At 40.0% G+C, this 24,325-nt stretch overlaps 1 protein-coding gene across 1 annotated transcript; it reads right to left on the reverse strand.

Moving 5' to 3' along the window:
* Nucleotides 1–638: 638 nt before the first annotated feature.
* On the reverse strand, nucleotides 639–23,246 carry LOC1278668 (surfeit locus protein 4 homolog). The gene is made up of 4 exons (XM_061641489.1): nucleotides 23,141–23,246; nucleotides 23,015–23,052; nucleotides 22,690–22,937; nucleotides 639–1,661 (listed from the first exon to the last, which is right to left on the reverse strand). The coding sequence occupies exons 3-4, from the start codon at nucleotides 22,738–22,740 to the stop codon at nucleotides 900–902; spliced, it is 813 nt and encodes a 270-aa protein (XP_061497473.1). The 5' UTR covers nucleotides 22,741–22,937; nucleotides 23,015–23,052; nucleotides 23,141–23,246; the 3' UTR covers nucleotides 639–899.
* Nucleotides 23,247–24,325: the final 1,079 nt, after the last annotated feature.

Raw genomic sequence — 24,325 nt, forward strand, 5'->3', positions numbered from 1 at the left:
ACCATGACACGACTTTCCAAGAGCGACAATCATTTGTGTAATAACAGTCAGCGCTTTTGCGATGACATGATTGCAAAAAAAAAAAAGTAGAATGAATGTCATTTAACATTTTTAAATTGAAGCTAGAACCGCTTAATCGTGCATTTGCCGATATTTATAAATGATGTTCACTAACCAGAGTATAGAAATTCGCGCGAAAACACGAAAAAAGGACCCTAGTTTACGTGACGTACAGAAAAATTAATAAGTCAAATGATTGTACCAAAAAATATCATCGTGTCAAATGACATTTTTCCGTGGTTGTCGAATGAAAACGTGAATCTAGAATGCAATGTTTTTAAACGTATTTTTTTTTTTTATTTTGAATCGATGATTATCACCGTTCGCAATACTGATCACGCGTCTTGGGCGCTCTAGGCGTGTTTGAGTGACGCGATAAAAAGTACTTATAATCCATGTAGGATGTAAGTCTTAAAATTGCATGCCAAATGACTGAACATTTTGCCTGGATAGGGCTGTTACGGACGATAAAAATAAACTCGCTATAATAAATCACTGGTTTTTACAATGACGTAAATTTCTCAAGTACTCCATGTCTGGCTAAAAACACATTCATAAATTTGAAATGATATTGAAACTTTGTTCTTTTTTGCTGGTTTGTCACGGTATATATTTATTTGTAATTGCTATTGCTGTTTTCATAGAACATACATCGTATTATTGGAATGATTAACATAGCTAGAAAGATTTTTTCCATTTACTCGTTCCTATTCATACCAGAAAAACTTGTTGTGCAATATAAAACTTGGTTTTGTCTCAATCTGCCTGTTTGCAAAAAATGAATGTAATTGATTTTTAATTAAATTTTAACGACTGTTTTGATTTTGTATTAAGCATGTTCACCATTTTTTCTTGTGCTCATCCATAGAAACACCGCCTGGCCCTAGTGATACAATCATTAATAAGCCACCAATAACAGAGAGCGTCTGAAAGAAGTCATATTTAAGAAAATCGCGAAGAGGTTTGTATGATGGTATAGTCCACCAAGCATTGTGGTATAAGTTAAGAATAGTAAGCAGGGCAACTAAAATAAGAGATGAGAGCTTTGTTTTGTATCCAATTGTTACTAACACCATCAATATGGATCCTACAATATCTTGCAGTATTTGCATGAAACTGAGTTCGAAGCGGATCAAAGTGATAAACATGAATGCAAGAAGAATTCGCCCCGCTAACTGCATGAAACTCTTAGGTTTGTTTTCCCCGAGCGATGGAATACCTGCGAAAAGTGACCGAGCTTCACCTCGTGACTCCGCTAGAACGAGTAAGAGTGCACCAATTAAGGCGAGATTACGCAACAGGAACTGTATATCCCATAGAACAGAATAAGCGATTGTTTGTAGGATGACAATGGCAAACAGAATCCAGCAGGCAATGCTGACCTTCAGTTGTCCTAGAACCATAACGCATCCTCCTAACTGTCCTAATAGATTAATAAGAACAAAAGTTGTGGCCAAAAATTTTCCACATCCCCAGTTCATATCCATGTATTCGCGCTGCTCGTTCCATTGCACCCACATCCGGATACCATCCTCAAGGAATGTTGCTATCAGGCATAACCGGGCGACATGTGGGAGGACATGTTTGCCTTTTCTAATTACCTGCAAAAATAATTAAATAACAAAATTTATTAAAAACAGAACTTTGAAATGAATAAAACCATACTAAAACTATCAAATTATTTATTCTGAAAAACAGTTCTTTCTATACATCCTGGTTTTAATATGTCTTACTGTTCATTAAATAATGTGCCAAATGATATAAAGAATTATGAAACACTTAAGTTTACAATTTACTTACACATCACCTGAATCGTTTGAAGTGTTTCTAAAGGTTTGGCAAACAAACAGCGTTGAATATTACATTTTTCGATCGATACTGATGATTGTTTGATTTAAGATACAGGGTTTCACACTTTATCTCTAGACTGCGGGACCCCTTCCCGAATCTGTCTTAGCCAAAGCCAAGACTGCGGTATGATGCTTGAAAACGTTGATGATACCTGACAACGGTAGTTTGAACTGTTCAAATACTCTTTTTTGATAAAAACACGAAAAGAATAATGAGGTGTGTCCAGTACACTGATGCACACAAAGGTTATCCGTATAAAAAAATATTCGACCCCATGTCCTCGGCGCGGAACAGTGTGTTCGAGAAATGTACCGCAGATTCAGCATTGCATCCGATGAATCATCGGATCATCAACGTTTTCAAGCATCATACCGCAGTCTTGGCATTGACTAAGACAGATTCGGGAAGGGGTCCTGCGGTCTTGAGATAAAGTGTGAAACCCTGTAACAGTTTTTTTCTGAAAAAAATGTGTGAGTAAATGGTAGCCTATTGTGTCTTAAAAATGACGCATTGATTGCAATCACTAACCAATATAATCGGAGAACAAATGGCAAGTTTGAATTTTTCACTTTTATCATCTGGAATCTAAGCTACCCGTAAAATAATGTTTCATTAGTTGATTCGCATCCGCAGCACCTTTTTCAAGCATGCACGCCGCCTTAGCTACATCTGAAGATACCCTAGGGGTGTTTCAATGCCCAAATCGACTACGTTCTGATAGACAGAAGGCACTTCTCGGATGTTATCGACGTCAAAATATATTGAAGCGCATACGTCGACTCGGACTATTTCCTGATCATGATAACGCTGGTCCAGAAATTCTCCGGGTTAAACAACCAACGGAGTCACCCTACCCCAAGACTCAACCTGGACCGGTTGAAGTGTGCTAAGCTAATGTGCCGGAGGGGTACGCGACAGCGCACGGAAAAGCACTTCCAGCCGCCAACAACATCGCGGCGATGCTCTTTGCAGACCACTGGCGTATGGTGAAACGAAGCATCAGCACTACAGCCGAATCAAAGATTAGCCGCTTATCTCGTGGAGAGAAAAAGGAATGGTTCGACGAAAAGTGCAGAGGCGCACTATCCGAGCAGAATGCAGCACTCGCCCGCACGTGAAACCCAACAGAACGCGGAAAACTACAAACGATTGAGGAAACAGCAAACCCCGTGCCTCCAAGCCAAGCAGCGCCGTTTTGCAGAGTCGGACGAACAGCTGTTGGAGCGGCTGGAGGGAAACACCCGCTTGTTTTACAGAAGTTTGAAGGAGGAACTGAGCGAGTTTACTCCTATATGCCATCAAGCAGCTTAAGAGCAATGAGTCTGCTGGCAGCGATGGTCTGGCGGCCGAGCTCTTCAAGATGGGACCGGGGAGGCTTAACGTCGAAATGCAACAACTGATCGTGAGAAACTGGGAGTAGGAAAAACTACCGGAGAATTGGAAGCTGGTTATCATTCATCCAGTCTCAAAAAAAGCGTTATTTTTTTCTCTACGGCAAACCAGAGAGGCGTATGGACCGACACGAAAGTTTTACCAAGTGATAGCAGATGGGTGGGTCGCGGTGGGCTCAATACTTTAATGAATTACAGCAATTATCCGCAGTACGCGATACTCGATGTACGCGAATTCGCAGTACGCGATTCCTCTAAGTTTGACAGCTCCATGTGTTTTTGCAAATACTTTAATCCTTTGAACTATTTTATGCTCTTTTTGAATTTCTGTGATGTTCTTAATGCATTTTGCATTAAATTTTTGAAGAAAATACCTGTTTTATAACAAAAAACTTAAATGCTAAACTCTGTGGCGATATTTTTCAACCCTCGAACCGGTAGTGTAAACTATTTTTCCATAGGAATCCGCTATACGCGAAAACTCGAGATACGCTATTGCGCTCGGTCCCGTACGATAGCGTATATCGGATAATGACTGTACTCAACGACCAGTTTAACCAACAGCTAGAGGCTCTACTAGTAGACAGCGTCATACTATTGCCACCTAGCATCGACGAAACTTAAAAAGCCATCCGTCGGCTAAAAAATAACAAGCCACCCGGAACCGACGGAATTGTATCTGACTAGTCAAGAATGGAGGAGCACGACTATGAAACGAGATTCTTCGAATTGTTATTGAGGTGTGCGATAGCGAATCGATGCCTTGTGATTGGAATCAGGGCATCATCTACCCCATATACAAGAAGGGAGATATTACGTTATTACGGTGACATAGAAGAAAGTCCTAATTTACTTTTTTTTCTTTTATTATGTCAATTATCCGCCTAAAGCCTAACAACATTTGACTCACAATACTTGGCTTAACAATATTTGGCTAAGGAGAGGAAGGAATGTAAACGGGTGTACGAATGATGAAGTGGGAAGGTGGAAGCAGAATCTGTAAGGGTGGGACATAAAGGGGTATACGCGCTAAAAGAGATGAGGAATCAAGGACAGAGGAGAGGAGACTGGCCACAAACTGGGATTAGATGATGGAGTGTCTGATTTGAACAGGCTCCAAACTAAGTAGACGATAACGGACATGGTATGGAGGAATATACGACTAATTGGGAAGGAAGAGGCGAATGGCGATACGGGTAAACTTGCGTTCGACTTTACTTTGCCATGTAAGTGATACCAGACGGAGACCAAACGACTGCAGCGTATTCACGAGACGGACCCAACAGCAGTTCAAGGACATATCGGATGGAGACCAAACGACTGCAGCGTATTCACGAGACGGACAAAACAGCAGTTCAAGGACATATCGGATCTCTTATCTTGGAAGCTAAACAAAGGATTAATTCAGTAGCTTTGTTGGCTTTTTTAAGATAAATTCGACACGTACGTTAAACAGTATTTTTTCATCCAACTATTCTTTGATATTCCACCGAGGTCTTTGATAAATGAGACTCGAGCAAGTTCAGAATCACAAATGTAGTAGTTCCAGAGGACTTTGTGGAATGAAAGACCAAACGATATGACAAATCATTTACGAAGATATAAACGGAGACCATTGAAACAACATCAATCAGAAAATTTGTCCAGCACATTCTACGAATGTTTCGAATAATATCGGTATATATGGCTTCGATTTGGCTTGCGAATCAAAGAGCTGGGAATATAACAAATAATAAACACAAGGTTAATGAAGTAGGTGCTTACAAACTACAGGACGTTACATTTAATTAAATTGACGAACACGCAAACGCTCACGGAATCCAGATTGAGACACACTAAATTAATATCAATTGTAAACTTATCTGAAGGCGACTTCCATTATGTTTATCCGATCTGACCGACCGAAAGTGACGATAATGTGACACGCGTATGATTTGATTTTGCCTTAGAGTCCCATACGGAGCAGAGAAGTTTACAGATTGATTGAGCGTTCCCACTTCAAGATGGGGGTCGCAGACCATAACCGCAGGCATCGACAGACGTAATTTGGACAAACGTCGCCATGTCTCCATGGGAGGTACACCGCTGGACATAAAAATAGGAAAAAAAATTTGTGTTTTTTTTTTGCGTACACTAGGTGTGTCATCGCCAACAGCTCGAGGCGTACTGAATTTGCAATTGCCGATTTTTGCCTTTTATACTCTCATTTTTGGTGCGTTACTTATCTGAGTTTTGAGTGCCGGCAGCGTTTTGCGGCAGTATAAAAGGAGAGCCAAACCGTGTTGCGCTTCATTCTTCCATCAGTGGTCAAGGTGAAAGGTTGCTATTTAAAAATTCCACAAAATCATCATGAGTCGCGGAAAGCACTGCACACCAGAGGAGCGAAAACACATTCAGGGGCTATATCGTGAGAACGTGCCGATCAAGACAATCTGCAAGGCGTTCGGCCGTTCGCGGACGTTTGTGCCGCCATTCGTAGCGAGGCTACGGGTAAATCGACAGGTCGTCCGCGAAAAACAACGGCCGACGTTGACGCGCAGATTGTTGAGATGATCAGGGCGGATCCTTTCAAAACTTGCGCTCGTATCAAGCAGGAGCTTAATTTTTCAAGTTTCGGCGAAAACGGTGTCTCGCCGTTTACACGCCGCTGGGTTCTGAGCCCGGAGACCGCGGAAGGTTCGTAAGCTGCTGCCGCACCACGTAGAAGCGCGCATTCGGTTTGCCGAAGAACATTTAGCTGCATCCATCTTTTGGTGGAGCAAAATCATTTTTTCGGATGAGTCCAGAATCAATCTGGATGGTTCGGACGGCACTAAATACGTCTGGCGCCTTCCTAATCAGGCGTATCATCCGAAAAATACGATAAAACCCCGAAGTCACGGAGGCGGCCACGTAATGGTTTGGAGTTGCTTCTCCTGGCACGGCACGGGTCCTTTGTTCCGTATCAACGGGACAGTGAACTCGGAAGGGTATAGAAAAATACTTAGTCGTAAGATGTTGCCATACGCCCGACAACAATTCGGAGACGAAGAGCATTACATCTTTCAGCATGATAACGACTCTAAGCACACATCGCGAACAGTTAAATGTTATTTGGCAAACCAGGATGTGCAAGTTCTACCGTGGCCTGCGTTGAGTCCTGACCTCAACCCGATTGAAAATCTGTGGTCAACTCTCAAGCGTCAGCTTAAGAACCAGCCTACACGTTCAGCCGATGATCTATGGACACGCTGCGAGGTTATGTGGGAACGCATACCCAGAAGCGAATGCCGTAAGCTCATCAGCGATATAGCCAAACGCTGTCAGGAAGTGATAGCGAATAACGGTCAACACATTGACCGTTAGAATGTGTTTTCGCTCTGTGGAACACCGCAACACCACCTCCTAACAACCACTTAAACAGTCCTTTTCAGGGCTACCAAATATTTCTGACAAGAACTATGTCTTTCGGTCACGGAAAAAAGTTCCAATTTTTATGTCCACAAGTGTACCTTATAGCAAGTATTATAGCATTGCCAAGTTAAAACTATTCGACGCTATTTTGGAATACCGGTCAAACTGATAAGGCTAGTTAGAATGACTATGACCAACGTCATTTGCCGGGTGAAGGTGAATGAAAAATTCTCAGGGACTTTTGCTACCACCAAAGATCTGCGCCTATTCCACTGGGCTCTTTAGAGGGCCATCCGATAGGCGAGGAGCAATCTTGTATGATCTTGCCATACGCTGATGATATAGATATCATTGGACTGTTTCAAACGGTCATCCCTGTGCCAAATGGAGAAACCAGTTCACCACAAAGAACCTATCGCGACGGGCGAAGCTTGGACTATCAGGCCTATTTTATTGCGTTCGACATTCGAGAAAATTGATTCACACGTTCATTATGTTCATTTTGGTATCGTTTTGCTAGCGACGTTCCCTTTCGAGTAACTCGTCAACAAGTTCGAGTCGACTAAGAAAAAATCGGTTCCGTATTGTTCGAACAGGAAGGTGCATTCGAAAGATTTTCCGCCGACAGCTCAAGCTGTCGGGAACGCGCAAATTCAACACAAATAATTTAAGCCACTGTCTACGTATGTAATTAGGTTAAATATTAATTTATTAACACTCATATTTACCCCATTTCCAACAAAATTATGGAAAAAAATTTCAAAGAAGTGTTGCTTTAAACTCACTCCTACAGCCGATTCCTTCGACCAGCTGTCAGACACACAGATGCTAGAACAAAAATGTCGATGAAACCTTCATCGATTCAAATCGCAAAAACGATACCAAATTTTCTCCCGCTCGACTCGAGTTCTTCAACTGGAATCGAATGTCATTCTAGTAAAATAATATGCATTGCATTCGAATGTCATTCTAGTAAAACAATGCATTATGCAATAATGGCACCTATATAATACAGGTTCTCCAATACACCTCTGAGACATGCACACGAGTAAGTTGCGTACGAAAGGAAGATGCTCAGAAGGATTCTTGGACCCGTATGAATGGAATTAAAATGAAGGAGCCGTTATAATGACGAGCTATACGAGCTGTACGGCGACCTCACTGTCGTGCAGCGTACCAAGTTCGCCAGGCTCCGGTAAGCTGATCATGTTATATACATAAACACGAACGACCCAGCCCGTAAAATCTTTTTAGGCTGTCCGCAAGGTACAGAGGTAGGCCCACATTGAGAAGGCACGATGGCGTGGAGGTGTCTGCATTTAAAGACGGAATAACGGATTGGCAGACGAAGGCGTGAGACCATGAGCGGTTTCGGACACTCCTGAGGTAATCCAAGACCTTAACGCGGTTGCAGCTATCCAGCGGTCAAAGGAGGCTTCAGAGAGGTTTCACAAGGGATGCACAATCTACTATGAAGCCCGCTCCATCGAGTAGCATAGTGAGTGCTTTTGCGCAAGTGTTAGTAAAATGTGCAAGCTGCGAAAATTGCGATTGTAGTGGTGTGTGCGATAGTATGCCCAAAAAATGTGCCGCAATCTTGCGATACAAATCCGCAGATCCTGGTGTTGTCGAAGTTTTCAAGTTACGTTCCGCAGTCTTGCGATAGACTCCCGCATATTCATCGAAGTGTCCCGAGGTCTTGAGTTCTATCGGAAATCCCTGTATGACAAGCAACCCATTGTTTCTAATCTGGCTGATCCACTTCGTTGATTGGAAGACAGCTATTGAGATAGATATTGAGGTGCCAACTAATAAACAACTCATCTGAAAAGACCGAACCAGTCAAGTTCCTCATTTTTCTTATATTCAGTACAAACATTTTTTAGTAACAAAGATTAAGCAATTTTGATATATGCGGTACCCAAGATACACGGTTAATGGGGAGCGAAAACGGCCGAAAAATACCGAATATCTCGAATTTCTGCGTAGGTCGAGCCTCTTAATTTTTAGCCAAAATATCACTAATTTCGTGTAATTGTGCAAGGGGGTGGTTTTAGCCACGTAATCTATTATTTGATATGAGTCTGATTAAATTTAACAGTTTTAATCCTGTTGATTTGGTTTTAAACATTCGATCAAAAAGGTAATTATTTTGCATTTGACAAAAATTTATGAGTCAAATCATTACAATTTGCTCAAAGAACTGTCATATTTAGAATCTCCTATTCCGCGTATTAGAGGTACCGTGTATCTCAGGGACTTCCTGTACTTTTGTATCTTGTTGTTTGTTACACGGAATGATTTTTGCTGAGTGCAGCCATGAATTATGCTGCTACTCGCACGACGCTGATGGTGCACCTCACGAATAGATACAAGAGATTTCGGGAGTTTTCTTAATTTTGGGACACTTTCTTGATTGTGTTTTACGAGTAGTGAGAACTTTATGTGATAAGAAGTGAAGTCTAAGAATAAGAAGTCTACGGCACCCTTTTTGAAACGGCTTTTATATATTTACTCCAGCGTAGAAACACACGCTCTTGGATTCTTTTTCACCCATACCACTTCCATTCCCGGGTTTTTTTCCCGGTTTTTCCAGGAAAAATAAAATTCCCGGTTTTCCCGGTTGACTGGCAACTCTGGTTTTAAGAGCCATCACTTCATATAATCAAGTGCGTAAGTTGTTCGAATATCACGTTACATAGTCCCGCATTCGTTCCACTATCATGAATAAGTAAATCAATCAGTAAATAAATAAATATTAAAAGAATAATTATACAACATACGTGGAAATAACTAGTCTGTTCCCGAGTTACGCGATTATCGACTCACGCGGAATCGGAGATACGTGGTTTTCAAGAATTGTTCAGTGTAGTATTAATTGTAGTGGGTATAGTATACAGGTGGGCTTATCCCACGGTGTATGTATTTAGAAGGCTGATTTTTATCACATCTGTTTCTGAATGAAGGTTTTAAGAGTGTTTTGTGTATTCGTCAAGAAAGCTCTAGAAAGCTTGTTTGAGCAAAGTTTTCACAGGTCATGTAAAAAAGTGATGTTCAAAATTAATTATAAAAAAAATGCTATGAAACCTCCCGTACTACATACACTTTGATTCTAGATTCCATCACCTGCATCACCTGATCTCTTTACAGGGTTTCACACTTTATTTCAAGACCACGGGGCCCCTTCCCGAATCTGTCTTAGCCAATGCCAAGGCTTCGGTATGATGCTTGAAAACGTTGATGATACCTGAAAAAATTGATGATACCTGAAATCATCGGATGCAATGATGAATCTGCGGCACATTTCTCGAACACTCTGTTCCGCGCCGTGGACATGCCGTCGAATATTTTAAGCTTTTAATAAGCCGGTCCCGTAGTACAGTCGTCAACTCGTACGACTTAACAACATGCCCGTCATGGGTTCAATCCCCAAATAGACCGCGCCGCCATACGTAGGACTGACAATCCTGCTATGGGGGGAATCAATAAGTCACTGAAAGCCAAGCCCACAAGTGGGTACAGGCAGGCCTTGGCCGACAACGGTTGTTGAGCCAAAGAAGAAGAAGAAGAAGTTCGCGCCCTGTGACCTCAGATAACCCGACATACACGTGTGATGGTGTTTGTAAACGCCGGTTCCACACCGTGCAGTGCCTGTGGTTTTGTTTGGATTGCCTAGAGTCGCGACGTACTGGTCGATCCTTGATGCTACAAGAGCTGTCATCTGCTCTCTCATCTCTCAAAGAGCAATTAATAGAGGAATTTGAGCGGCGCGTGGCTTCCGCTTTGAACGAAACTAAAAAAGCGTTAGCCACTGCACTTGGTGATATGGTTCCTCAAGCAATAGCCCAAACCCATTCCACTCCACTTGCACCGACAACGTCACTACGCAGACCATCACTCACCGCACATACAACACATCAACAAGACCTGTCCAACACATCGAAACGTAGACTCATCGATCGTTCACCGCTTTCATCGAATGTGATCCCTGCACTTCTTTCGGGTACAGCAGCACCGCCAACATCGTCTCACCCTATTTGACGGTACCCCCAGCACCACCAAGATTTTGGTTGTATCTTACTCGTATCGCTGCTTCGGTATCCAAATCCGAGGTTGAGACATTCGTTAAGGAACAACTAGGGACTGATGACGTCATTATCATCAAGCTGACACCGAAAGATCGTGATACTGGCACACTAACATTAGTATCCTTCAAAGTTGGGATGTCGTCAGCACTAAGGGACAAAGCACTCTCTCCGTCCACTTGGCCATGCACTATAACCTACAGGGAATTTATTGATAATCGCAAACAACAAATAACAACATCGGTTTTACGCGTGAAACCTGTCATAACCACTACCAACAATCATACACTAATAGCATCACCACTGGCCACTGCTCACACATCCAATTTATAACCCACACATACGATCCCTCGACATCAATAACTACAACAACTGAGAGAACTCCAACAGGATATGTCAATCGCAATAATCGCTCGTCGAAACGCAACACTCTCACGATCTACTATCAAAATGTGCGTGGCGTTCGTACGAAACTGGATGAGTTACTTCTCGTGCTCAGCGATCACATCTATGACGTCATTGTATTTACCGAAACGTGGCTAAACGAACAAATACCGTCTTCGCTCTTCTCGGGTAACAAATACAACATTTACCGTTGCGATCGCTCTCCTAATAACAGCGCATACTCTCGTGGTGGTGGTGTACTAATTGCATGTGCGACGGATCTGATCACCGAATTGATTTCATCTCCAGCCGACATCGAGATGGTTTGGGTAAAGATTAGGATGCAGAGAGTATCTTTATTTATAGGCGGCATTTATATCCCGCCAGGTATGATAGCAAATAACGTATTGTTAAATAGCCTTAGCGATAGTATTGATGCGATTCAACACCGCCTGAAAAGAAACGATTCAATGGTATTGTTAGGTGATTTCAATATGCCTTCTATTGTTTGGACGCCCATTGAAAACTATTATGTTTCAAGTAATGCACACTCATCAAGCAACGCTCAACATAATGTATTTTGCGACATAATAACAGAGTGTAGTCTCCGTCAAATCTCAGGGATCAAAAACAGTCTGGGACGTCAATTAGATCTATTTTTTGTTAATGAGAGCGCAGTTGATATAAACTCTCAGGTGCTATCGGCTGTAGCACCTTTACTTAGACCAGATGATTATCATCCAGCTTTAGAATTCTCTCTCTCTGCTAATATTCAAAAGGCTCCACGCTCAGTATCGTCAAATATATGTAGATATAACTTTTAAAAAATGGATTACTCTAAACATTCAGCTATGCTTTCGAATATTAACTGGTCGTTCTTAGATACAGATATTTCAATTAATGATGCGGTTACTTCTTTTAATGCTAATATTATCTCGGCTTTCCCCTCCTGCTGTCCTACCTATAAACCTAACAACTCCCCTCCCTGGTCTGACTCTACACTCCGCTCCCTCAAAAGAGATCGCAATCGCACACTACGTAATTATCAAGACATGCGAGATCCTCATCATAAGCGCATATTCAAATACTCCTCTAATGCATATCGCATACATAACAGGGCTTGCTATAGATCTTACGTCCACCGAGTGCAAGCACAGTTTAAAATTCATCCTAAAGCCTTTTGGGGATATGCTGATAAACGTCGTAAATCTAATGATATCCCTTCTCATCTTACTCTTGACAATCTCTCTGCATCCGGTACTGACGGCTGCTGCAACCTTCTAGATGAACATTTTTCAAGTGTGTATCCTGAATCAATCAAAACCATACCATCAATCTTCAATAGCACTAACAACACGTCCACCGATGTAATCAACGACAGTAACCTAAACTTACAGCTTAGCACAGTTTTACAAGCAATAAAAAATCTTAAACAGTTATTTAATTCCGGTGCAGATGGCATGCCAGTAACAGTATACCAGAAATTTAATGCTGTGCTTGGTCCTCTCCTATTAAAACTGTACCGTATATTTATTAACTCATGTTCATTTCCGGACACATGGAAATAAACTCATATTACTCCTATCCCTAAGAAAGGCAATCGCGCAAACGCTACCAATTGTCGTGGAATCTGCATCCTCGGTGCAAGCTCCAAAATATTTGAATCTATAATTTACTCACATATCCTATTTATTACAAGAAACTGCATTATACCTCAGCAACACGGTTTCATTCCTATACGCTCTACCTTGACAAACCTTATTTCCTTGACTTCCGTTATCACCTCTAGTTTAGACAGCGGTTCTCAGGTTGATATCATTTATACTGATTTAAAGTAGCCTTTAACCGTATTCCTCACCCTATACTTCTTGCAAAGCTATCCAAAATGGATTTCATAGACTCATACATTCGTTGGCTTCATTCGTTTTTTAGCAATCGCTCTTTTCGTGTTCAACTAAACTCCTGCTTTTCCAGATCCTTTTCATCCAAATCGGGAGTGCCTCAAGGTAGCGTGTTGAGTCCTTTATTGTTCGTTTTATTTATGAATGATGTTAACTCTGCCATTCCACACGATTATATTCTATGTTCTATGTCCCGTTACGATTGCTAACAACCTCGAGGGTATCGCAATAAATCACGTAATCTCGGTAAAAGATCTTGATGTAACTTTCGATAGCAGGTTATCATTCCTCGATCACATTGACGTTACCGTTAATAAGGCTCGTAAAACAATCGGTATGATAAAACGTTTTTCAATCCGCATAACCGACCCTCTGTGTTTAACAGCGTTTTATTGTTCGTTAGTAAGACCGATTTTGGAATACTGTGTTGTTGTTTGGTGTCCCACCTCATTTACATCGATTGACCGCATAGAAAGAGTGCAGAGATCATTTACTCGGTATATTGTCAGCAAAATGCCTGGCTTCACGTCAGATACCCTACCGGACTATGAGCAAAGATGAAATATGTTGGGTCTGGACTCATTGGAGAAACGCCGTCACATTTCCCAAATAATGTTTGTTGCCTCGCTCATATCTAATGCTGTGGATTCACATATCATTCTTTCATCCCTGCATTTCTATGTTCCAATTCGTGCCTTACGCCCTCGTGCTCCTTTATTTGTTCCAAATCAACGCACTTCAGTTGGTTCAAATGACCCTTTATTACGTGCTGTGAGATTGTTTAATTCCTGCGCACATCTGTTTGATCATCACCTCTCCTTACCATCCTTCCGATCCATCCTCCGAGCAAATATTTAATAAGTTTAGTTAATAGGTATGTTGTTAAGAATTCAATTCAGACAGCAGTTATGTAAATAAATAAAAAAAAATGTTGTCGAAACCGAAACCAACAAATTCAGCAAGATTTGTGGCGGAAGATCTCTCTCCATGCTGACTAGGGCTCATGTAGTTTTGAACTGCTGTGAGTAGCAGATTGTATAAAATGAGCTCAAACACCTTTGCACAAGCGTATAGGGAAACAATGCCGCGACAATTGCAAGCATGAAGTCGACTGCCCCTCTTATGGATAGGAACCATTCGCGCGTGTTTCCAGGATGCAGGATACGTGCCACGCATAAGGGAATCGTTGAATATTTTGACAAGAATAGGTGCGAGTGATTGACGATAGTGCTTCAAAATGTATGCGGGAATATTATCTGAACCGGATGATGTAGTCTGTTTTATATCGCTGAGTGTGCGCGTAACTAATGCTTTGTCAATCGTAAGTATAATAAAGACGATAGCATACGATGGAGAATTGCGGGTGGCCTCGGCTAGTGTGTTAGGGCCGTGATCAGGAAGGGTGAATGTATCAGCAAAATTTACCCCATTATACCCCTTGACGGAGATATTTTGCACCTGGTGTCAATTGATGATTAGCAAATGTCATAAGGGCAACCGGAAGCCGTGGACAAATTAGTCACTGGAGAAAGCAAAACATTCGCAAAGAATGGAATCCCGGTAAAAATAGCAATCATGTATTATGCTGTAACTCGCACGACGCTGATGATGCACCTCACGAATCGATTCAGGAGATTTGAAGGGTTTTCTTAATTGTGGGACACTTTCGTATCGTTTAGCTTGGATTTGACAGATGGCGCTACGCACTGTGGCGAACGAAATGTGAACAATTTTGGAGTGCATTTTCAAACGCTAATTACTTAGTGAATAAAACGAATTATGGATCAATATATATATATGAAATTCTAGGGATGGCAACACATTTCTTGAGCCCGCTCCTACAACGCCGCGGTTAATAACTGTAGCAACCATCTAGTACGTTAGGAAAATGAGTGTCGGGACGTACGCCGCCGCTACGAACGGATTCAAAAATACCAGCCGTAGCCTGTCGTGCACTCGAACGCTCTCTTTGCGTTCAACCTTCACCCAGTACGGTTCGATAATGAAGTGTGTTTAAAATAAATAAATTAGAACGACTCATTATTATATATTATATTATATTATATTATACTATATATATATATATATATATATATATATATATATATATATATATATATATATATATATATATATATATATATATATATATATATATATATATATATATATATATATATATATGTCAAAATGTCAAAATGTGTAAAATAATGTAGAAAACATAGGAAAACCTGCACCTCCACAGCTGCCAAATTAAACTTGGGCGGGATAAAACCAACATTGAACCAGTCCAAGTACGCACTAGGAGTCAAAGTAAATTTCGTGCTCGACAAAATATACAGCACAATTTGCAAAATGACCCCTGTAGGGGAAAGCGGGGCAAAATGGACCTGTTAAGGATTTTGGTCTGTATCTTATAGGTTAAACCACTTTCCACTGTTATTTTGACATCAATCGATACTTCAACGTCTTATTCATGAAAAACAATCATACGATGACGGATTAATAAAAAATATACATGTTTAAAATGAATTTAAATAATCAACGTCTTAAGGGCGGTGGCAACGCTCATCGGATGCGATTTTATCGGACGAGATTTATATGGGATTTGACAGATAACGTCGGACGTGCGATTTCGTCGTCTGTCAAATTCCATATAAATCTCATCCGATAAAATCGCATCCGATGAGCGTTGCCACCGCCCTAAGTCGTGAAAATCTATTGTGTGGTGTAAAATGGTCTTGCAATGGGGCAAAATGGTATTACACAAAATGTCTAAACACATGAAAACAAAGGGGCAAAATGGACCACAACATTGAACTTCAGGCATTGGTTTAAGCTCTTGCATCACGGTAGAATTGTGAGAGTAGAAATTGAAGTTTAACATTTAAGTGTTTTGTTAAATAATTTAGTCAAATGCTGGTATATTTCAAAAATTCACGTGTTGTCAATAATTTTACTTGTCGATATAGTAAACATACAGTACAGTTTTATTTATTTACAGCTAGTGTATTGTAGCGACCTTAGCTTGTACCACAGCCTCATATTGCACCTGTTAACACATAAAGACCATTTTGCCCCAAGCTGGAACGACCATTTTGCCCCAATGAAACATTTTACAAACTTTAACTTTAAAAACTTTGCACTTAATCAAAATGATTACTTTGTTACGTAAATCTTGCATAAATACCATATGCCTGGATACACATTATTTTTTTGCTCTAATTATATGTTTAATTCTTACGAAAGCTTATTTTTGAGACGATGAAATTTACATCGCTTAGAGCAGGGGTCTCCAAACTACGGCCCGCGGGCCGCATGCGGCCCTCAAGAGCTTATAATGCGGCCCACGATGACTTTGCCAGAGTTAATATAAATATTACATTATTATGAATTTTTAAAATTAAAATGTATTTTTTACTTTTCTTAGACAAAAATCAAGCTTTAGTAACACGAAACTGTACAAGTATCGTTGGTATTTTATTATAAAAACGAGATTTAAACGTTCACTCATCAGTTAAAGGTAGCGTCAAATGACCCTCAACATAGTTGTTTTTGAAGCAATGCGGCCCGGGAGCTGAAAAGTTTGGAGGCCCCTGGCTTAGAGCAAACATTTTATTCGCTAAATTATTCAACTATTTGGAAATCTTCTGTTATGAAGCGTTCATGGTGCGATTTAAACAATTTATTTGATGTTTTTTAGTCTTTAGAAGTCATCATAACCGTATTAATTTGCTAATAATGCAGGTGGCCATTACGCCCCACCTAACCAATTTGCCCCAGGTTCTCCTATATATATTCCTATGTTGAAGCTCACGCTCTTGGTTTCATTTTTCATCCATTCCATTCCATTCTATTTAAAAAAAATCCACGATCATGGCTAGGTTATCGGCCTGGCTGTTCGTCGATTCTCGGAAACGGAGAGGAAACCACAAGACTCATCCATAGCGCACGAGAAGAATGGAGGGGTTAGTGTAAAACCTCGTGAAAACAAAGGAGCAACGATCGGCCTGCAGAAGCGAAGACAGCTCAACACACGCACGTTGAGTCCCCCCCAGTCAACCAGGCGGAATAAAAGCAGAGACCCCGAACCGAAATGCAAAATGCCAATGTACATGTGATGTGTGGATAGACCTAAAAATGTTGAAGGGGACAAAAATTATCAGTTATCGCCTTGACGAGTACAAGGCGAAATGGATATCGCCCAAAAAACCCACCGTTAAATTTGCCACAACCGCACCTTCATAAAAGGTTACTTCAAAAGTAGCAACGCAATCAGAATTGCAACCGTTTGGAACAGTTTTTAGCCTGTGTATATGCAATCCACAACGCATGGTGTTCTACATTGAAATTCGAATTCGACTGATGATTGATGATTCGGATACAGCGGCAGGATTGACTCTATATCAATATGTCGCCGAAGCAAGGCAACCGCTGAAGTTCTTCTCATAGAAATTTTCTCCTTCACAGACAACGTATTCTGTTTTCGAACGCGAGTTGACAGCTATGAAATTAACGGTGAAATATTTTCAACATCTATTTGAAGGGAGATAATCCACTATTTATACTGGCCACCGTCTGATCACGTATGCTCTGAATGCTGATTCGAATCATCTACCTCTACCTACGAATAACGGTCTTTGGAGTACATTGCGAGTTGCATATAAGATATCCGGCATATTAGTGGCAAAGACAATTCTGCTGCAGAAACATTATCCCGAGTCAAAACCATCTCAGCTCCTTTAACAGTAGATTTCGAAAGTGCTGCAAGAGACAAAACTACAGAAGCTACTGGCTGATCGAACTTCATCAAAGCTTTTAGAATCAACATTAAGAATCTAATATACAGCCGTACCGGCGAACTCGTTCGTTCCTGGGAACGTTCGCCGCGACGCTCATTTTCATTAATTTCATAGCCCTCTAGATCAAAAATTAGAAAACCGTAGAGATTTTGTACTAGCCAACCTAGTGGTACAACCCTGTCTACTCATGAACGACGAATGTTTCTCGTCGAACGAGTTCGCCGGTACGGCTGATAATCTGTTTTAACTGAATAATTTCTGAATTGTGATGTGTTGGATACCGGACATGTTAAACCGTATGTACCAGAGAAATTACGGCAACAAGTTCTTCACAACATCCATTGCCTTTCTCATCCTGGTATTCGAAAAATGAGAACAATGGTTAAGCGAAGGTTCGTTTGGCCCTCAATGAATCGAGATGTCGCCCGCTTGGTCAGATCCAGTATCTATTGTCAACGATCGAAAATCCAGCATCAGAGCGTTTCTACATACACCGAAACTGCAGCTGAGAGATGGCTGTGAGAGAATTGACAACCGGTTTCTCACGCCGGTTTGTGTAGAAGCTCCGGAAAGCGCCGAGAAGAGACTTTTAAAATTATGTTGTAAAAATCCATTTGAATCGCTAAAATGAAGTAAAAAAATTCTTTTACTTTTTAGTAATATTTCTACGATTATTAGACTTCAAAAATGAAAACTATAATTGGGGCCCTTTCCGTTTGAAGCTCGTAGGCTGAAATTTCAGCCTGTCAGCTGTTTGCATTGTATGGCACTTTTCGAGCAGCTATCTAAGTGAGTATACAGGGGTTTCCAATTGAGTTTAGACTAGCCGCATACTTTTTTTGAATAGTCGCAAAAGATTCTTGACTAGCATCCTCTATTTTTGATTACGAGTAGTGGATTATTGACTAGGAGCAATTGATTTCAGCAGGTCCCTGCATGACAGCCTAAGAGCGTCGTGTTTATAACACCCGGTGTGACAGATGGACTTGAATAATAATCTGTGGATAATATTTAATTTCATCCGCTCATTAGTTGAAAGTGTTTGTTTTAATGCTATATGTCATCCACAAAATAAGATATATTTTATCTGATAGGTTTTTGGTGCTATTGTTTTGATTTTACGAATGCACAATACAACACAAAAGCACTTAACGGCTGAATTGAAATATGCAGTAGTGAACCCACAGGCATAACCTAACCAAAAGCTAGATTAAGCAAGTTTTTCAGAAAGACCATATGTAGTTCTATCGATTTTCGATCGAATATCGGTTTACAATTGAGCACACTGAAACTCAGTTTTTCTAACCAAAAATCAACTATTTTTCTAAGTATTGACCGTTCAACCATAAAATTGGAATTTAATAAAATTTATGAATGAATAAAAAGATGTTTTTACTGAAAATTACCGAATTTGCTTTAGATTTCCTACCGATAACCTCTAAAAACAATCTGGTCACTCCGCGCCAGCAACCGGTCTGCTGAAATCAATTGCTCCTAGTCAATAATTCACTGCTCGTAATCAAAAATAGAGGATGCTAGTCAAGAATCTATTGCGACTATTCAAAAAAAGTATGCTGCTAGTCTAAACTCAATTGGAAACCCCTGTAATATACAGGTGGGCTTATCCCAAGGTGCATGAATTTAGAAGGCTGATTTTTATCGCTTCTGCCTCTGAATGAAGATTGTAAGAGTGTTTTGAGTATTCGTCAAGCCTCCAGAAAGCTCGTTGGAGCAAAAGTTTTCACTCGTTCTGTCAAAAAGTGATATTCAAATTTGGTTATAAAAAATGCTATGAGACCACCTGGACTACATACAATTTGATTCCAGATTCGATCACCTGATTTCTTTAATGCACCTTGGGATAAATGTAAACAAACCCGTGTTTTCGAGCAGGTACTCGAATCTAATTCTAGCTTTTAGGCTAAAATTTTCTAGACTGAAAATCGCAGGCTAGTTTTTTGTGTGGTTTTGTATGGATTGTTTACATGATTTCAGCCTCCAACTGTCAAACTCCATACAAAAAACTAACTAGAATCGTGAAGGCCCCCATTGATCGTTCGCCATAAACTGCCAATTTATTTTTTCTCAGCTCCTCCGTTCTTTGCATGCTGAGGAGATTTCTCTCACCGAAAATGCTGTCAGTCGCTGTCAAAACATGCTGTCAGCTTTTTTCTCAGCTGCAGTCTCGGTGTATGTAGAAACGCTCTCACACATCTGTGGCACTGTGCGAATTAGAACTTCCCAAAAGTTGTTTCCGCCATATTCATATAGATTTGGTTGGACCAGTTCCGTCGTCAAATCGAAAGCGGTACTTACAGCCAGATATGTAAGCTGAAACAGTCGCTAAAACATTTTGTGAATTTTGGAAATCTCAGTTTAGTGTTCCAGAAACAATCACGACAGTTCAACGACAAAAATCCGATTTGTTCGTGAATTGACACGACTTCTTGGGGCTCTTCGTATTCGTACTACGGCGTACCGTCACGAAGCTAACGGCCTTGTAAAATGTTTTCATCGAACGTTAAAAACGTCGCTCACCTGTTTCGATTCGAAACGATGGTGCGAAAAGCTGACGTTGGTCCTGTTTGACTTGCGAACAGCTAACGGGAAAGATATCGATTGTTCCGTCGCCGAGATGACACACGGACAGCCCCTGCGAATTCCTGGCGATTTTTTGGACCTTCGAAGACGGAAATATGTCATTCAGAGTTTGCCTAACTGCTTTACCACACCTAGCAACAAATCGGACCGATCAAAAACTCGTATTATGTCAAACGATCGGTATTTGTTCCGAAGAAGTTGCAAACGGGGTTTTGTGCAAATCAATTCAGTTTGCGGCATCTTACACACCCATTCAAAACAGGGATTTTTCAAATATCGTAGGTCATGAAAGGTACATGGACAAAAAAATGAACGGTGAAAAACGAAGAATTCAACGATTGTATCAAAAAAACCATCAACTATCAAGAATGATGGAAGAACAAAAGTTACGCCATCCGGTCACCGGGTTCGGTTCTTGGTGAAACTGAGAATGACTCTGTGGTGGGTTGGTTATAGCAATATGTTAGTTCTAATCAAATAGGGTAAATGTACCAACAGTGGTGCAATTTGTAGTGGTACCGATGTGTTTTAATGGATTTAAAGTGTCAGGAACGACAATTTCTGAATATTTTAACACATAGCAATTGGAATATGTTTTATCTTCGCAATCACAACCATTTTTACCATGAAACACATCAAATTTACGAAAAATTACATATTTTTGTGCTTGCTTCGTTGTACCTATAATGGTGGTATGGTTCCTATAGTCGTCTTATTGTGTTCCAATAATGGTGGTAAACAAAGATACCTCGAAAACAGTGTATAATATCAATGAAACTTAGTTCCGAAGTTTTTTTTGTATGAATAGCAAGGATTGCTGCCATAATATTGGTTTCTTCCGTAATTTGATCGTAAAAAAATGTATAAATTTGATCGATGAAGCTATTGACAAAAGTACTGCATCAAACCTGTCGTCAACCTACACCTGGAAGAGTGTGCTTGATTTGAAGTCAATTTATCATTCAGCCAGATAAGCGAATTTTGGCCTGTTTTTGGTAAATTACCTACATAAAAATCATTTCTGTTGCTTATTTTAGTGAAAACAGTACCTCATGCCAAAAATTTCCTCGAAAAAATCTAAAACGACCTGTATTTATTGATTTTAGAACTATAACCACTATAGGAACATGCCTGTTTTGTGTACCTATAATGGCACTATGGTAAAAAACACTTAAAAATGCATAAATATGGTCAAAAGGCAAATAATTTTAGTAAAACAATAACATTACATAACAGTTATGTTGAAAAACTAATAACTGCGTGGTAATGTGGTCGTTTAGAACGTTAACAGAAAAATGAGTTTCGTTATGAAATCCTAAGGATTTTGGAAAAAATGTTGACCCATTTCACAAAATAATGGATTTTTCGATCACTGAGTAACGGAATGGCCTCATTTAAATTTTAAACCCTTTGTAAAAGGCTAAAGAACATTTTACACTAACTTAAATAACTTAATTACTTTTGATTTGCCCTATGAACCGCATTTTAGAGCAATAGCACCACTATTGGTACTACCACCACTATAGGTACATTTACCCTAGCCATTGGTTTGTGCAAACGAGGTTACACTGAGTGTAGAATAAATGTAATTGGTCTTAGTTTACTCTAATATGGACGTCAAACGATGCGTAAACTTTGGCGTAAACTGGATTTCAGCCATACAACAATACAATCTTTTGGCAGGAAGTTTACGCTCTCCCATACAAATCAAGCGTAAACTTTTTGAGTTTACGCCTCGCGTGACGTCCCTATATGAACGTATTAAACCGTCTTACACTGTTTCTAGACGACAAACTTTTGTACCGTGACAAATTTTCTGCGAGCTCTTTGTTCTAAAACAACATCTCAGTTATAGAACAACATCAGAGGCAACCGTGATTGACACGGGTTTGTGAATTTTTCATAGAAAGAAAACGCTCGCGTTTAGCGACATTACGACCGAAGTAAGCAATACATTCGTGCTAACACAAGGACGGTTTGACAGATAGAAAGTGTCGCAAAAAATTGTCGAGGAAGATTGTTTGGGTCTAGAAGCAATCTCACATTCTGAATGCGCACCGCTGATATCAATAAGGACAAAGAAAACAATCTCATAGCAACGTGTTAAATATATGACTGAATAATCAAGATTAAACTACGGCCTGCAAGACTGCTGAACGAAGATGTCCACAAAAAGTATTTTTATATGATGGGTTATTGACCAATGTGTTCAATAGCATACCTGATCTGCAACTTCTTCAGTCTTTTCTATATATTGATTGGGTATATTCATTGTTGATGGTCGTTGACAGCTAAGATGTTTTTGTTAATCAAATATGTGTGATGTATTAATCTTCATCCACTTATACCAGATTTTTTCAATTGCTTTGCGGATAAAATGACACGCTGGAGTTTAAGTTATATTTGTCCGCAAAGAAATCCGAAATCCGAATGATTTGTAATAGCTATCCAGTTAAAGATTTGTTAAACCTATTGACAAATGAAAAAGTAACACATTAATATGAACTTATTTTATATTTATTGTCCGATCCGGAATACCATCTTACCAATTAATATACGAATGTGAATTTATTTTTAATTAGCCCTTAAAGAGATTTGTATAATATGGAATTCATTTACTATACAAAATAAAGATATTAAAAGAGCTCAACCGTGAATTAAACAATACATACTACTTTTTATGTTACACGTTATTCAGGAAAATAACCCAGCATTAATCGAAGGTGTAAGGCTAACAGTGTGATGTGTAATTATTGCAGTTATTGCAATTTTTCTTGTACTTCCGCATTTGTTGTCAAAACTTCAACATTATCGTTCAAATAGACATAGAGCGACAACGTCACGCGCGAAGAAGCCTGAAGCGACTAAAAGTAGCTCAATTTTGCAAACAGAGCTACTCGTCTCGCGCGACATTTCTGCTTCATACAAAATAATAAAATTATGATGTTTGTTTACGAGCCAGATTAATGCCAAACGCAAAAAATAGATTCGAACACATTTCAACTTATTTTTTTGTGTTTTCAAACTTAAAACCAAAGTGGAACGAAAGGAGGTGTCGTCATGTAGAACAATTGGGTATCGAGGCTTTTGAAAAAAGCACAAAACCAGGATCGACGGCAGTAGTCAAATGCGACAAATGTTGCTGGTATCCGAATATGATAAATTATTTGTTTAGCACTAAAAATTTGTATTTTGCATCCACAATCCATAAATCGGCATTTTACACGATATAATGCAATTGCTGCCTGTAAACAAATATCGATGGCTAATGTCAAACTGAATCTCAAAATGACAACATGCCAAACGCAAAGAAGACACCTCCTCTAAATTCCAAATTTCTTAAAACAAGTTGCTTGACTTAGTCTAATGAGCTACTTCAATCTACGCGGAATGAAATTTTGAGCTATGTTTTGTCGCGCGCGAAACAGTCGCGCGTGATATTGTCGCTCTATGTCTATTGGAACGGTTACGAAACGGTTTGAAATGTTGCAATTAACCCAAGATGTTTTAATACGACAAGGTAAAGTTGTTCAGAGCAAAATGACAGTTCTAGACTTAATTTAATCAAGGTGGATTAAATATATCAGGTGGTGGAAATGGGCTAAGGGCGGTGGCAACGCTTTTTCGCATGCGATTTTATCGGACGCCCTGTCAAATTTTTGTATAGGATTTGACAGATAACGTCGGACGACGAACTCGCACGTCCGACGTTATCTGTCAAATCCTATACAAATCTCGTCCGATAAAATCGCATCCGATGAGCGTTGCCACCGCCCTAGATTTGTATAGGATTTGACAGATAACGTCGGACGTGCGAGTTCGTCGTCCGACGTTATCTGTCAAATCCTATACAAAAA

Source organism: Anopheles gambiae, chromosome X (genome assembly GCF_943734735.2).
Source record: "Anopheles gambiae chromosome X, idAnoGambNW_F1_1, whole genome shotgun sequence".
NCBI lineage: Eukaryota > Metazoa > Arthropoda > Insecta > Diptera > Culicidae > Anopheles > Anopheles gambiae.